The 16,440-nt window shown below is 33.0% G+C and overlaps 2 protein-coding genes and 1 non-coding gene across 3 annotated transcripts; 2 read left to right on the top strand and 1 right to left on the bottom strand.

Moving 5' to 3' along the window:
• The first annotated feature begins 839 nt into the window (after window positions 1-839).
• Window positions 840-910, top strand: TRNAG-GCC. The gene has a single exon. It is a non-coding gene; the product is annotated as a tRNA-Gly (tRNA).
• A 99-nt stretch (window positions 911-1,009) lies between these two features.
• On the bottom strand, window positions 1,010-3,559 carry LOC116030635 (uncharacterized protein At5g01610-like). The gene is made up of 3 exons (XM_031272944.1): window positions 3,234-3,559; window positions 2,131-2,185; window positions 1,010-1,502 (listed from the first exon to the last, which is right to left on the bottom strand). Exons 1-3 carry the CDS (start codon window positions 3,318-3,320, stop codon window positions 1,132-1,134), a joined length of 513 nt encoding a protein of 170 aa, XP_031128804.1. The 5' UTR covers window positions 3,321-3,559; the 3' UTR covers window positions 1,010-1,131.
• A 1,540-nt stretch (window positions 3,560-5,099) lies between these two features.
• Window positions 5,100-7,862, top strand: LOC116029060 (protein trichome birefringence-like 34). The gene is made up of 5 exons (XM_031270942.1): window positions 5,100-5,565; window positions 5,703-5,880; window positions 6,335-6,531; window positions 6,667-6,828; window positions 7,369-7,862. The coding sequence occupies exons 1-5, from the start codon at window positions 5,165-5,167 to the stop codon at window positions 7,724-7,726; spliced, it is 1,296 nt and encodes a 431-aa protein (XP_031126802.1). The 5' UTR covers window positions 5,100-5,164; the 3' UTR covers window positions 7,727-7,862.
• The last annotated feature ends 8,578 nt before the right edge of the window (window positions 7,863-16,440 follow it).

Below are 16,440 nucleotides of genomic sequence, written 5' to 3' on the forward strand. Positions count from 1 at the left end.
TTGTTTTCTTTGTAATGTTTTGGTTGATGATATGAACTAAAGTTCTATGTTTGTTTAAAAAAAAAAAGAGAGTAAAGCATGTGTTTTGGGATTGAGGTGTGGGAAAGTTCAGGTTGAACATGTGTATAGAGAGCAAAACTATGTCACAAATTGTGTGTATATAAAGAGTAAAATTGTGTCACAAGTTGTCTGTGTATAAACTTATAGAGCAAAGTTGTGTCACAGATTGTCTTATAAATCTTACTCGTCCGAACATCAATGATTGAAAGGAGATGATGAGTCCTCCTAAGTTGATGCTCTCTTTGTTGCGCAATGGTTATATGTGAATTGCGAGGATGAGAAGAGTCATAGTTATACATATTTAGCTTTGGGTTACCTCCATTCTTGTGATTAAAAAAAGAGTGTTTTGAGAGCAAAGTAGAATGAGACATACTTTTGTTTGGAGTTCTACCTAGTACCTACTATACACATGGGTTGTGGGTTTTGATGGAGGATTGTATGGGTGTTTGCTGATAGAGAAGGGTGGGTGTTTGGTTGATGAATGATGATAGCTTGGTGTTTGATGGCACAAAGGTGTTCCTTTTAGAATGCCCTTCCCATTATTAACTTAAATTAAATTATTCAATTATATCCTTAATTCCTTATACTTTTGGGGCTATGATCTAAAGGTATTATTGTATTTAATTCAGAACTTTTTAAATTTTTTTTAAAAATATAAAGATAACATGATATGACTAATAAATTAACAAAAAAAAATTAAATTACTAATATGGTAAATTTTAAAAACAAGCAGTTAATTTCTTCTTAATAAAGACATTTTCTTAGACACTAATCACTACGCACCAGTGGTCTAGTGGTAGAATAGTACCCTGCCACGGTACAGACCCGGGTTCGATTCCCGGCTGGTGCATCATTTTTGCACCGCAAAATCCTTGAACTGAGTACTGAAATCATGTTTTTTGTTGCATCTAGGCGAATTCATAAATAATCTCACACACTTTAAACTTAATTCAAAAGGAAAAAGAGAATGCAAAACACATTTTCATTTTGAGACGTAAGAATTACACAGTGAAATACCAACATACAGCTCCCAGAAGAGGCACAGAGTATATCATAATGACTTCGATAACACTAGAACTTTTCTACTCTTACTCCATCTTTGTTATACTCATAAGCATCTTTATTTCTGGTTTTCTTCATGCCAACTGAGAAATGGAGTTTTGAGTTATCACACGAAATTGCAGACACTTTGACCCAAATCATCACCTTTGTTTTAATCCCGTCAATGTCACTTAGCTTTCCCTTGTCAAGACACCCAGTTACGGTAGTATTAAATCGCAAAACAGATGAATCCTTGTAGCCCACTTCACATATGGACGGTATATTGACAGTCAGCTTCCGTGTCTCTTCATCAAATTCATAGTTTGTGGCGTCACGAGGGAAAATACCTATTGGCAATTCATAGTCCTTAAGCAGCTCTGGTAGTGGCTTTTGTACCGATCCTGCAAAAGCCAATCTTTTAGTCTCATTAATGTAATAGATACAAAAAAAAAAAAAAATCAGATCTTTCTTTACAAAATACTTTAAAAAAACTCTTATAGAAATTCACTCTCTTCTGCATTCAATTGAAGACAGACAAAACAAATGATAGCAGCATTTGCATGCACCCTAGATTGTTTAGGTGCATAGTGTGTGCACCCCCCTTATAGATGACATTCAGATTGTTAAATTAAACAATAAATATCAATGTTTGGCTTGGTAACCACAAGGTTTCAAGTTTGACCCCCAATGGAAGCAACCTATTGGCTTTCTTGGTTTGAGCTGGTCAGCTATGGGCAACCTAAGCTGGTTTACCCCCTTGTTCTTCGACAGCTAGAGTCACAAGGAGGGGTTTACCCAGTGTACACTCTCGGATAGTAGTAGTGGGTTGCAAAAAAAATCAATGTTTAATTGTTTAAATCATAATAAACTTAGGTGGCATAATATATTATCTTTTAAACTGTTACCGCTTGATCATTGATATTACTAATTTGAATACAAATTATTCATGGGATGCATGTAGCTTTTGTATGCAAGTATTTGTGAACAAATGAAACTAGTAGAATGAATTACTGAAACGTATGAACACACCTTTAATTTTGTTAACCAACCATTTGGCTCCTCCTTCTATGCTGTTTGACACAGACTAAGTAGTAAACAAGGAAAACAGTTAGCTACGAAATGCCAAAAGAAAGAACAAAACAAATTGAAGGGAAACCTAATAGCAAACATGCAATCTCTCTTCAAATGGCTCCAATCAACGTTAGTTTGTCTGAAACCGAAAATCAACTAAATTCACATCAGTGAATTTTATAAGAAATTCTGTATCACCAAGATATAATTGTGATCATGCTTGTTGTGGATTGGCAAGCTAGGAGTCTAAAAAAGATACACTGATTTCAAGCAAATTCTAAGCCATATAGGCATAAGACCTTCATGTTCCTGAGATGTGTGTGCATTGATTTTTTCTTTTTTTAAATCTAAAGAATTAGCTTCTATATATCTATTAGCCATCCTTGCAAAATTCCTATAACATTGTTTGCATTACACCACATTTGGCAAGTCTCTAACATTTCCCCCCAAAGCCTCAATGAGAAATGCTATCAGCATGGGCAGGCCCGTCCTTGTGGACATTCTTCACACCTAATGAAACGCTGAGTCATAGTAATTTATCCATCTATTATTTAATCGGGTCCAAAATACACAATTTATATCCTGAATGTTCACAATTTATATACTGAATGCTGACAACTAAATATTCACAATTTACATACTGAATGTTCACAATTTGAATTGTGAGCATTTAGTATGTAAATTGTGATGAGTTCAACTTGCAAGGGTATGTAAATTGTGATGGGTATATGGTATAATTATTGGACAAAATGCAATTAAACCTAATCCCCAGATAATTTTATGGCGTATGATTCTACTTTCAACCCAACAAACCAAATTATTTCATCCCGGATCCCAAATAACCTTGATAAGCATATGATCAACATTAATGAACAATATGATCTCATAATCTTAAACAGAACACCATAGTAATTAATGATTCATCGTCACCATTCACTGAAACCCCAGAATCAAATGCTCAAATGGATTAAACCGATCAGCAAAATCAAACATCACAGGAATGCAATTGCAAAACGCAAAATTTAAGAAACCGAAGTAACAAACAAGGATAAGGATGTTACGTTGATATCATTGCCGACGGAATTGAGATCGCTGCTGGCTTTCTGGCCTACCCAGTAAGACCCCACCTTGCCCATTATCGAATCCATCCCTAATCCCTATACGTATATCACAGTATTTGTGCGTAAAGATGACAGTACGAATAAGAGCTTTGCATACGAATTGAATGAAGAGGCGGTCTCTCTCTTTCTCCCACGAACGCAATTGGATTAGAGAGAGCAGAGAAATGTAGTCTCCGTTTGTTCTTGGCGAATTTTCAGCCAAAAACATGACTGTGTCGTTTTCCCTCCATTTTCTGTTGATTTCTCAGTTCTTCTTCGTAATTTCAGCCGTTCTTTTGTCCTACGGACCAACTCCCTTTGTCCTAATGTAATATACGGAGTATTTGGAAATTATAAACTATTTCTCCGTATAAAATAACAATTTAACTTTTAAAATTTAAAAATTTTCCAAAAGACAATGCCTTTATTTATTTATTTATTTATTATTATTATCCTTGATCACCTTTGTTAGTAACAATATTATTGATAACTTTTAATAAATGGTTAGAAATATAGATCATGAATTTTCTCGATTCTCAAATGGTTGAAACATTGATCAAAATAGACATTTTTAATTGAAAATTTTAATATTCTAATTAGGGATAAAAATATGCCAAGCTCTTTCATAGGGGTTTATGGTCTGACCTTACAAGATAGACCCAGATCTACAGAATAATTTGCCCAAGCTTAAGTCTTAAATTTATCTAGTAAGTTCATGCTTAATTTTCTAAAGTCGTGCTTGGCTCAGCCTATTTCCATCCCTAATTCTAATTACTTTAAGATGGTTTTTTAAAAGCGAGATTTTAGTATTATAAATACCATTACCTTGAATATGTGGAACTATATTTGAAAATTGACACTTTTTGTCTCATAATTAGATGCGTTGTCACTTTTAATCACTCAATTGTTTATGAAGTTGTTTTTTGTCTTTGAATTCTATTAGAATTTTGATTGAAAAAGTAAGTTTATAGCAGACAATTGAGAGACAAAAATGAGCGACGATATAATTAAAGGATAAAAAATATTATATTCCTATAATAATTTAGAGGAGTCCTCTCACTTTTACTTTCAAAAGCTATACTCGCTGATGTGTCTTCACAAAAAGATAAAGAAAATCAAAATGGGTGAGACTCAGACTTTAGATAATAGTCATGCATTCTACTTAGGGGTAAGATTTTTTGCACTTGTTTCACACCCTTTAGATGGAGATAAAAATTGTGATTCACCCGTGAATGAATGCACGCGAAAACAAGTTAATTCTAGCATGAAAGGCCAAATAGTAATGCACTGTACTATAGTATTTGCTTAAGAGACACATACAAACACATAAAGCTTTATATATAATCACATTGTTACTTACTGAGTTTAGGATCGGAGGTCAAACTAAGTCAGATCTAGAAAAGTCAAAGAAACAAATTAACGAAATTAAAACTTGACATCAACGCTAACATGGACACTGAGAATCCAACTACTCCTACCTGCAAAATCCCTTTCCTTGCCATGACACTCCACCAAGTAAACTCTGCACAGTGCGCACGACCAAAAAGTCCCCATCTCCTCGCAACAAAGATAACTAGATAAGCCTCCAGTTTTCACAAGCAAGCGGGGCAGATTGGTCAATCCAAGCCCATTCAATGACTCCAAGCTAAGCAACATACATGACCGACCAATAACAATAGCTTTCATCCAACAACCATGAAGAATCAATCGATCAAAGCAGACAAAGAAAACTCAATTCCAACAACCTCCACAAATGCTAACCCTCTAACCTTAAACCTTACAATAACCTGCCACACAATAATACAACATTTCAACAACAAAAACATACAAAACCTCTCCGATATATAGTGGCTGCAGGTTTTCTGGTCATTCAAAGACAAAAGTTACGTTGTATGGCTAAAGCTGCTCAGCAGTTACTAGCTCCATCGTCGGCCGCCGTTGTTCCGGGAAGCCCTGCAGGATCGACGTTGTTTTGGGACATCAGGTGCAGCTTCCACTCCCTCACGGCCGTCCTCATCGTCGGCCTTGTCATCGGAGTCGTTTTCTTGACCGGGGAGAGCCAAAACATCTTGTCCTCCGAGTTAAACCAAGAAAATACCGGTGGTATTAGCCACTCGTCTACTAAGTGCGATTTGTTTTCAGGAAAATGGGTTTACGACAACAAGTCTTACCCTTTGTACAAGGAGCAAGAATGTACGTTCATGTCTGATCAGCTGGCTTGCCAGAAATTTGGCAGAAAAGACTTGGATTATCAGCACTGGAGGTGGCAACCCGATCATTGCGATCTCCCAAGGTTTTGAAATGAAATTCAATATATTTATAATTCTTTAATTTATTTCCTCCCTCTTTTCACTTCTTCTTCTTCTTCTTCTTTATGGGGTTGGGTAGTGGAAGATGTTTTTGATGTTGATAAATAATTAATTAAGGTAGGTTCAACGCCACAGCAGTGCTGGAGAGGCTGAGGAACAAAAGGCTTGTGTATGTTGGGGATTCACTGAATAGAGGGCAATGGGTTTCCATGGTCTGCCTTCTTGATTCTGCCATCCCACCATCTCTCAAATCCATGCACAATAACTACAATTCTTCCTTGACCATTTTCAAGGCTAGGGTCAGTACTCAATTGCCCTAATTCTCTTTAATTTGCTTTTCATCAATTCTTGAGATTAACAAAAACAATGATATATAGATAGTAATAATAGAAAGTAAAAAACACAAGATTTGACAATGTGTCTAAGTCCACAAAAAAAAAATTGTTCTTTTATTAGTTGTGATAATAAAACATCTAGGATTATAAGCAGCATATTTATATGCAACACCTCTCCTTTTAGTACATAAGAGACATATACAACATTAATTTGTATTTTTTTGTCTCTTAAATTTGCTTTTCAATGATTGAGATTAAGGAGAACAAGGGTTTATAATATAATTGCAAAAAGTTTTTTTTAAAAAAAAAAGTGGTTCAGTAATATCCTTTCAATGAATATGAAGCATACACATCATAATTTTATTTTATTTTATTTTTGTCTTAAATTTGATTGTGAACTGAAAATATAATGATGAAGGAATACAATGCAAGCATTGAGTTCTACTGGGCACCGTTGCTGGTGGAGTCGAATTCCGACGACCCAACGCACCACCGGCTGCCGGAGCGCATAGTGAGGGCCAACGCAATTGAGAAACACGGCAGCCGGTGGACCGACGCCGATTTTCTCGTCTTCAACACCTACCTCTGGTGGAAACGCCCCGGCATCAAAGTCTTGTAAGCAAATTAAACCAACCATCAAAATTATTTAACATAAATTGCCACGAAAAGTATAAACACTACACGTCAAGATAGATGCATCAACCTACGAAATGAAAACACAAATTAAATTAAATTGTTTTGGATGTTCAGATGGGGCTCGTTTGAAAGGAGCGATGATGGAATCTACAAAGTCATAGAAATGCAGCGGAGCTATGAGATGGCTTTAAAGACCTGGTCTGACTGGCTGGAAATCCATGTCAATCGCTCCAAAACCCAATTATTTTTCATGACCATGTCCCCTGTCCACGAAAGGTACAATAAAAAAAAAAATTAGAGGCAAGTTAGTCAAGTTGTTAATTGGGTAACTGTAAACTTACAAGTTAAATTTCGGGGAAAATTTATTGATTTTTTTATTTTGAGAAGTCAGTTATAGACAATTTAGGTTGGTTTACTTGGTAGTCTTTTACCAGATCACAAGGGGCATCCCAAATAGTGCCTAGCTATGGGCTTCCTTCGTCACTCAGAAAGTAAGGGTAACTGCAGTCCAAATTAGTCAGACAGAATGACTTCTTAGCATTCTTGGTTTGAATCGGTAACAATCTTGCTGGTTTACCTTATCTTATGCTGATTAAAGTCACAAGTATTCTTTTGTTTGAGCCGGTGACAATCTTGCGTTTACTTCTCTATAATCCTTTACTGACTAAAGTTACAAGGTGTGGTTTACTCAGTGCAGCAATGGCTGTGGGGAAACCCTTGGTCATTAAAAAAAAAGAGTAGCTGGAAATTAGAGTTTTTTAACAGTGTACTGCATATATATTCTTTACAACATGCATAACATGTTGAATGTTTTAGGGCGGAATTGTGGGGAAAAGAAGAAGGCGAGAATTGCTACGGAGAAACGGAGCTACTGGAGGAAGAGTACTTGCAGCGCCAGGTAAACGTATCAGATACGAAGATGATGGAGACAGTGGAATCCACCATTGATGGGTTGAAAGGAAGAGGCTTACAAGTGCACCTCATCAACGTAACACAACTCACACAATATAGGAGGGAAGGCCACCCATCAATCTACAGAAAGCAATGGGAGCCTTTAACTGAGGACCAAATTGCAAACCCAAGTAGCTATGCAGATTGCATACATTGGTGCCTTCCTGGAGTTTCTGATGTTTGGAATGAGCTCCTCTATGCTCACATTTTCAACAATGTGTAACATATATTCATTCAAGAAAACAAGGATATATGTTTTGACTATTGTAAGATATCTATTTTTGGCATTGTATGTAATTCACCAGTGTTATTGTCATTTTTTGTCCTCCTAACTATTACTCACTTCTTAGTTTTTTCAATTATTAATTTTGTCACATTTGACTTACTGCCAAATTTTTAGCAATTATTTGGTTGGAAAATGTACTTTTTTTTTTTCTTATTAATAGCATTGTGCATTTAATTAGATTTGAATGGACGATATTTTTTTAACAATCCGGGATGAGAGAAATTAAAGTTCACATTTTGGGATAAATAGTACCAACGTGAGAAAATTAATAATTGGGATCAAATTTAAGAAGTGAATAATCAACTAGAGACCAAAAATCTCCCAACATCTCTTAAGAGATGAAAGTGCATGACCACTCATGCCAACCAAACTATTTATACAATGAAATATTTAGTATTAAGCTAGTCCAATACTAATCACATTGTGGTTCAAGATCCCTAGAGCTCATAGGGTCATATAACTATTAATTGTCATGCTTAATATTTTGGGAGGGCTATAATATAAATAGAAGTTTTTTGCATATAACTCGAATTCGATTTTCACCAATTTTACTATTACTGGATGTATTGCATTATAATGTAATTAAGTATATATATACACTTTATTACAACCGACTAAATAAGGTTAATTAACAAGTGATGACAAAAAGACCAGAGTAAGGTGAATAATAATGGCAGTAATATAGTTGTAGTGACAATAAAATAGCTGTATGATTAGATTATAGTTACTGCTGTTTCATGTAATACTAAAATCATAAATATGTTAACCCACACTAGACACTCTTAAAATCGATATTAAATCCCTTGTTTTTTAAGTAATCAATCACATAACTTTGAGTACTTAAAATCATGCTGAGACTGCTCCCTAATGATGGGAGTTGTGTAATTCATGTGATTAAAAGGTGGTGAAAGCTATATTTTAAGAGCAAGATGGACATCACAGCACTCGACATGGGACATGGCTGTTGGAGTAGTTATACTTTTAAGGTGATGAAGAGCTTCCAGAGAGCGTGATGAAGTGTCCCCTCCTTCACATTTACAGTAGTCTTCATCTTCTTCACAAGTTTTAGTTTCTTTCTGGACGACAGGCACTCTCTGCACTCAAAAGGTCCACAACACAAAACCTTAAAAAACATACAAGAACACCTAAGAATAATATAATTTTCCATGGCAGACATGTTATAATTTAAAATTGAGCTAAGGTCGCTCAACTGGGTATAATGCACATGGGTCAAACCACACTAAAAAGATTAAATTCAACCGATTAGTTAGTATAACTCATAGCCTTATAAACCTATATTTGGTATGTGGGATTCTTAACAAGACAAAACAATAAATAATCACAAACTAACCTTAAATATTGTCCCATCCTCCTCAACCTGCCACCCGGCTTCCCGGCAAACAGCAATGAGCAGATCGTTGGAGTCCGCATGCTTGGGGAGCTGGTAGTTGCCGTGGGCCCGGAGCCCGGCGAAGATCTTTTTCGCCACCGCGCGTCGCTTCCGCTCCCTCTGCTTATTGTTCTGCCGCTCCCTCTCCGACGGGTACCGGTACTTGGTGATCACGCCGCCGTTCTTGGTGGTTCTGTGAACCGTCCACGGCCCCCTCGTCGTCTTAATACAACCCCTCAGAGCCTTGCTGCCACTCTCCCCAACCATATTAATTTGTTCTTAGCTTGTATGTTCTGTGATGGTATGATAAATAAATAAATATAACAGAGAAACATCATAGAGACAAAGGTGAAAAAGTGGAAATGGTACGGTACAACTCAGAAAATATTCTTCCAGCTTTTATATTATTTGGCATTTTAGCATGCAATTAATTAATTAATATATATATAATGTTTACAGTCAAACAATGTTGTGCTTAAGCATGCAATCTGCAGTACAAAAAGATAAGTGTAAGGGTGAATTAATGGTGGATGATTGATCCAGCACAGCTGTAAAAGAATTACTTGAAGGGGTATGATCAGACATCTAGAAGGAAATGCATGATAGAACAAAGTACCAGTTCCGTTTTTGGCTACGAAACAACAGAAAAGTGTGTAAAATGTACTGTGGGAGATATGCCATGCAGACGGAAGAGATTTCATCTTCTTGAGTAGAAAATAAAAAAATATTCTTTACCCTTCAGATCACAAACCAAGTCTGGTTTTTGGCCAGGATATTGGTTGATTTGTGTTTTTCTATCATAAATGGAACATAATAATATTTTTATATAAAACATTTAAAATGTACAATGATCAATATTCATTATTCTTTTTTCTTCTTAAAAAAAAAAAAAAAAAAAAAACTCTGGCATAGCTCAACCGATCAATATAATCAACTCAAAATAAGTCCATAATAATCTTTGTTTTGCTAGCAGAGGCAGGATGTAGGATTTCAATGCATTTGAGGGCCTGTAGGCCTGTAAGCCAGTTGATGCATATTTCACAATTTATCTTCTAATCTCCACCCGTCTTCAGGGTAGGAGCATTGAGAGCTCTTAAGTTTGAAGTTCAAACTTGTTTAGAAAAACGAGAGCAAGAACATATATAAAATGAAAAATGAAGAAGAGTTTACCTGATTCGGCTATTAAGAACCTACATCCATGAGAGAGATGAAAATCTTTTATTATTTGTGATGATAAAACATCCAAAATTACAAATATTATATCTATATACAATTCTAACAGTATATTGTTTTCAAAAATAAAAATAAAAATTCTAACAGTATATTTACAAAAACTATCCATATACTATACCAGGTTGAGTTTAAAAATACACATTATAAGTTACTCCGATCCTTATTATAAATAGAAAAGAACTGTGGCATTTTTCTAGCTAGCATATGTTGTAAAACACATTTTCCTATACCTGTTATAAAAATCTTGCAATAAAAAACAAAACACATTTTCAAGTTCTTTTGAATATACAAGTCAATCTCGATCACACTTCTCTCCATTTGACAAATATCTTTGTGTAAAATATTGACAAAAATCTTTTAGAAAATTTATCTTTAGGGCCTTTATTGATTGATAAATCTCTTTTAGGACCATCTTTCACAAGAATATCTATTAATTTATAATCAAGGGCATCCCAATTTCTTGGATCATATATGTCAAATAAAAGCGAATCATTTGGTTTATTATTGTCACGGTGATACCTATCATCATTGTGCACACCATCATTTAAATTTTTTTCAATTTCACAATCATCTTGATCTTCTATATAAAGATTAACATCTAACAATTTTTTCTTGGCGTCATCCTCTTGCTCATCTATTTGAGTTTCTTAATTTTGTAATGAATTTTTCAATAGCTTCCTTTTGAGATTGAGTTAGTTGCTCAATTCTTCTCAAACTCAAGTGGATATTTTCTAGAAGATATAATTACAAAATTAAAAAAAAAATTATTTAGAAACTCTATGAATTGAATAAATAATTAATCAAGAAACAAATTCTTAAATATACTATTCTGAAATCAAAATTATTACTGCTATGTCAATAAAAAAGAATTATGAAATAATACGTAATTTTAATTACCTGTCAAGACTTAGGGTTTGTGCGATCAAGAAGAACTGGAGAAGCAATTGAGCTGCCGTCTGCCGTTTGCGTGGTGCACTACTGTTGTGCTGCGTAATCCGAAAAGGGAATGGAGCTGCTGAGCTAGGTTTATTGATTTAACGAATTTTCAATTTGTTGTGTACTGTGTAGCCGTGTAGGTAATAAATTAACAATGGTAATTGCAAATAGATTGGGGGCCCCGTGCAATTACCGTGGGCAGACATAATTGAGAGAATGGAGCTGCTGAGCTAGGTTTATTGATTTAATGAATTTTCAATTTGTTGAGTACTGTGTAGCCGTGTGTAGGTAATAAATTAACAATGGTAATTGCAAATAGATTGGGGGCCCCGTGCAATTACCGTGGGCAGACATAATTGAGAGAATGGAGCTGTTGAGCTAGGTTTATTGATTTAATGAATTTTCAATTTGTTGAGTACTGTGTAGCCGTGTGTAGGTAATAAATTAACAATGGTAATTGCCAATAATTGAGATTCAGGAATTAGGAACTTCCGAAAGAAGGAAAGGGATTAAGAAATATATATAGTCAATTGGCGCCCAATTTAACCCTATCACAAATTGACACAATATAATATCTATGCACTTCATCAACCATCAACCTGCAAACTTGTATATTATATATACACTTTTTTTGTTTTAATAGATTGGGGACTCCGTGCAATAATCGTGGGCATACATAATTGAGAAAAAATTTTGGAGTCCTTATTATAGTAAAACTTGGGATGATAGGAGACAATAAATTTTGAGGTTTTCTAGATGTGATTGGCCGTAATAATTCATAGCAATGATGAAGAGAAGAAAGGGGATGAGAGAATGACATCAAGAGACAAAATGTGATGTAGATATATGAAAAATGTGTTTGCCGCCTGACGGTAATAATGTGTTACCGGGTATGTAATCTGAGTATTATTTGAATATAGTGTTGATACAGTGTTTTGGTATCTGAGTACAATATTGAGTGCAGTGCTCAGTGTACAAAGTGAGTTGAGTGTAGTCTTGTCTCGTAAGAAGTGTCGTCAGAAGTCCCCCTCACTATGTGGTTGTGAGTCCTTTTATTCCTTTCAGCTCAGTAACGGAACATTGATGAGGAGTTGAACGTTGGACATCAATACCTGAGGTGTTGAATGCTGAGGAGCTGAACGTCGGTCATCAATGCTGAGGAGCTGAACGTTGGCCATCAATGCTGAGGAGTTGGACCGTTGCGCATTGATGCTGAGGAGTGAGGTGTCTTGGTAGTTTGAACGGCAACTGTCTTGGTTAAGACAATGGTTCCGGGTTGGGTACCCAATTACCCTGTCACCGCCATTAATTACTATATATGTAGACTAAACACTCCACACTTATATTATACTATATTTTATATAAAATAAAACTTGCACTAATTTAAATATTAAAAACATTCTAATAACTAATTAAATTAAAGATCTAGCGTAAATTTGCATTGTAGTGTCATTTGGGAGAACTAATTATAAATTAAGGTTTTGTTTAGTAATAAAAATAATTTTCCATTTTTGTTTCTATTTTCACAAATTTTATTTTATCTTATTTTTTGCCTATTGCATACAGTATTTTCAATTCCATGTACACTTTAGGTCCCATTGGTTATATTATCACGGGTGTGCATGCATGCAGTAGTAAATTTATGAATTTAATCTATACGCCAAAAAGAAGTTTATACCTAAATATTTGGCATCATATCGATATGATGGGTCAATTGGGAAGGCAGATACAATTTCTGTGATGTGATTTCCTTCTGTCTCTTTGTGCTTTTGTATGGACGACAGAGATTGATATATAGCTACGTTGCCTACCTTAGAGTTTGATTATTGCGCAACGACTTGAAGTCCGAGTTTAATATCTTATCATCATGAAATTTTCTATATTTGTGTATATTTTTGAAAGCAAAACCATGTAATAGATTACTATAAAAGAGCATATCAGAGTCAGAGGGGGACAGAGTCCCAATATAGACTGCAAGCCTGAGAAACGGCACCAAAGACCAAGGAATGAGCAATAACATTGGTACTTGTGTATATAGTATGTCTTAATTTCTGTATTTTTTTTTTGTTTGCAATTTAATTGGTTTTATCTTTTCAATTAATCTAGCCTTAATAAAATGAATTAACTCTTTGTACTCCAACAGTTTGAGAAAGTATAGATAAACAAATACTACAATGTAATACAGTATTACTTAAAAAAATAAAATGAATTAATTAAGCTAAGGAGATTTGTTAGATTTCTTTTAACTATATATTTATGTAAATCATTTCCAAACATATTTATATATTTATATAACACATAATGATAAATAATTATATATATAACTTAATCATGTTTATTACAAGTATTAATTAATGTGCTTAATTATATTTTATATAAATATTAATATAATAATATTTTATATAAATATTAATATAATTATATAGTTAATATAAAATTTATTTATTACATAAACTAAACTATATAAAGTTATAAATTATATACTTTATAAACTTTTATAACTTAATAATGTTATAATTACAAAATACAAATATTACACATAAATTATATTAGTGATAAATATAAGTTTAATCAATTATAATTATATTACAAATTACAAACTAAAATTTATTTATCTAAACTTAAATTATATATATATACATATACACACAAGGATACATGTAATTTGTTCAAAAAGTCTAAGAAATTGTTATTTTAGAGATGAGATGTTCAAATCTTATATTATACATAATTTAATATTTTTAAACATATAGTTGTTAATAAATAATAAGGTTGTTGATGCATTGAGTTACAAAATATGTAACCGGCCCGTTCTCCCTAGTTTGAATGAGTTTGACTAATCCATTTTGACAGCTCTAGTGGGTCTTTAATAACTTAGTAATATTAAGGAGGGATGATAAATAGTAAAAAATGTGGGAAATAATATTTTTTTATTATTATTTTCTTCTTAATAAAATTTGATGTTTTCTAGATGTGATTGTCCATCAATAATTCATAGCAATGATGAAGGCATGCAAGAAATTAAAAGGGAGATGAGAGAATTACATGAAGAGACAAAATTGTGATGTAGATATATGAAAGATGGGTTTACCGTTAATTACTATATAGATTAAACCATCCACACTTATATTATATACTAGTATTTTGTACGCGCGATGCGCGAAAATTTATACCCAATATTAAAACATTAATAAATATAAATAATTTAAATTTATAATTCGAATTATATATACACAAATAATATATGTATTTTATACACACACATATATTATTTTCCATTAATAGAAATTTAATTAAAATATAATCAATCATTAAATTAATTATATAATGATTTTAATAAACTGATAATTAAAGAATAGGAAAAAGATATGCTAGATATAGGTGTATGGTAATAATGATGGAGTTAAAAAGTAACGGTGTTATAACGGTGTAAGGGTAGCTTTGTATCACAAGAATGTAGTAGAGACAATTTTGTCTAATAACATTGAAGTGTACAACATTTAAAGTAAAATGTATACATTTATTAGCATACAAAAAGAGGGACATAAATCAAGGATATAACCTTGATTGAGACTTATTATGTTTTTAGATATATTTTATATAAAATAAAAATTGAACTAATTTAAAAATTAAAAACATTCTAATAACTAATTAAATTAAAGATCTAGGGTAATGTGTAGTGTCATTTGGGATCGGAGCACTAATTATAAATTAAGGTTTTGTTAAGTAATAAAAATAATTTACCATTTTTTGTTATTTATATAAGGAAACCTGGAGCAAAATAAACCGAGGAGATGTTGCGCTACTAGCAATACAAGCACCATTTTTTTGTTCTTAAGTTATACTAAAATTGTAAATTTCGTCCCTGATTTTTATAGTAAAGGAACGAAAAGTGCAACGTCAATGATAACTTAGGGACAAAAAGTGAGTATAACCAACACTTAATGACGAATTTTACAATTACCTTATAACTTAAGGATGAAAAGTATAATTTTTCTAAAATAATTGGAAGTATAATTAGTTGTTTTGATTTTTTTTTGAGACGGTCATTCAAATTTGGCCATATTATTTTATTGACTTTAATTTCTTTATCAGATTTAATGAATTAAATTTGAAAAAAGAAAATGGTGAGGTTCGAAATGTCATGTTTGTAGATATTTTTACAACTTCATATAACATTGTATATTTGTATCTTACTTATCAACATAATAAAATAAAATTCTTAGTACATAGCTTCAGATATTGACCGCATGTTTTTCGCTCTCATAAAAAAAATTAAAATAATAATAATAATTTAGAAAGTCCTTGAAATTATTGGACATACTATTTTTATTATTTTTCATACACGATGGGAAAGAATATTCTGATATGTTAGTTTTCCTCCTCATTTTACCTTAATTTGAGGAGGAGAATTGTGAATTGTGATTGATCTTAGGCTTAAATATCTTTATTCATGCTCAAATTGGGATATTGATTTGAAAATGACGAAAATACCTTCAAAAATTTTAGATTTCGGCACGTTTTAAACGGATGGGTGACCGGCGCGATGAATTTTGGCACTAAAACAGTAGTCGTGGGACCAAAATTGGTACTAAACAATAGTCGTGAGACCAAAATTGGTAGAAATGAAACATGTGGACCAAAATTGTCATTTTGCTAATAGTCGTGGGACCGAAATTGGTATTTGCTCTAATTTAAATAGATACCATGAGATAAATTTGTAAAGCACTTTTTAGAAATTATTTTGTGCGTGACAATTGACGAGGGAGATTACAGTCATTACGTATGTAGGGACAAATTTTATAAAATTATACTGTAAATCATGGTCAAGCAAACGACCAATAAATATTCATTATTATTATTATACTGAATGCTTACTTTTTTAGTTAGTATACTAAAAATAAACATTCAGAAAATGAATTTGTAGTATACAAAAAATGAACTTTTAATGTACTAAAAATAAATATTATGTTATGATTTGTTTTACAATGTAGACTATGGCCTACAGTATAGTGATTGGTAAACCTCGTTTTTGTGTAATAGTTGAAAAATTATTACACATGAGAAGTAAATTATACTAGAAATGCATGAA

This window comes from Ipomoea triloba, chromosome 9 (assembly GCF_003576645.1).
Source record: "Ipomoea triloba cultivar NCNSP0323 chromosome 9, ASM357664v1".
Taxonomy (NCBI): Eukaryota; Viridiplantae; Streptophyta; class Magnoliopsida; order Solanales; family Convolvulaceae; genus Ipomoea; species Ipomoea triloba.

Coding starts and splice junctions, on each gene's coding strand:
- LOC116029060 (XM_031270942.1), top strand. CDS start 5,165: ATGGCTAAAGCTGCTCAGCAGTTACTAGCTCCATCGTCGGCCGCCGTT. Junction 5,566..5,702: donor GATCATTGCGATCTCCCAAG/GTTTTGAAATGA, acceptor TAATTAAGGTAG/GTTCAACGCCACAGCAGTGC. Junction 6,829..7,368: donor ATGTCCCCTGTCCACGAAAG/GTACAATAAAAA, acceptor TGAATGTTTTAG/GGCGGAATTGTGGGGAAAAG.
- LOC116030635 (XM_031272944.1), bottom strand. CDS start 3,320: ATGGATTCGATAATGGGCAAGGTGGGGTCTTACTGGGTAGGCCAGAAA. Junction 2,186..3,233: donor CCGTCGGCAATGATATCAAC/GTAACATCCTTA, acceptor TTTACTACTTAG/TCTGTGTCAAACAGCATAGA. Junction 1,503..2,130: donor GTTGGTTAACAAAATTAAAG/GTGTGTTCATAC, acceptor TGGCTTTTGCAG/GATCGGTACAAAAGCCACTA.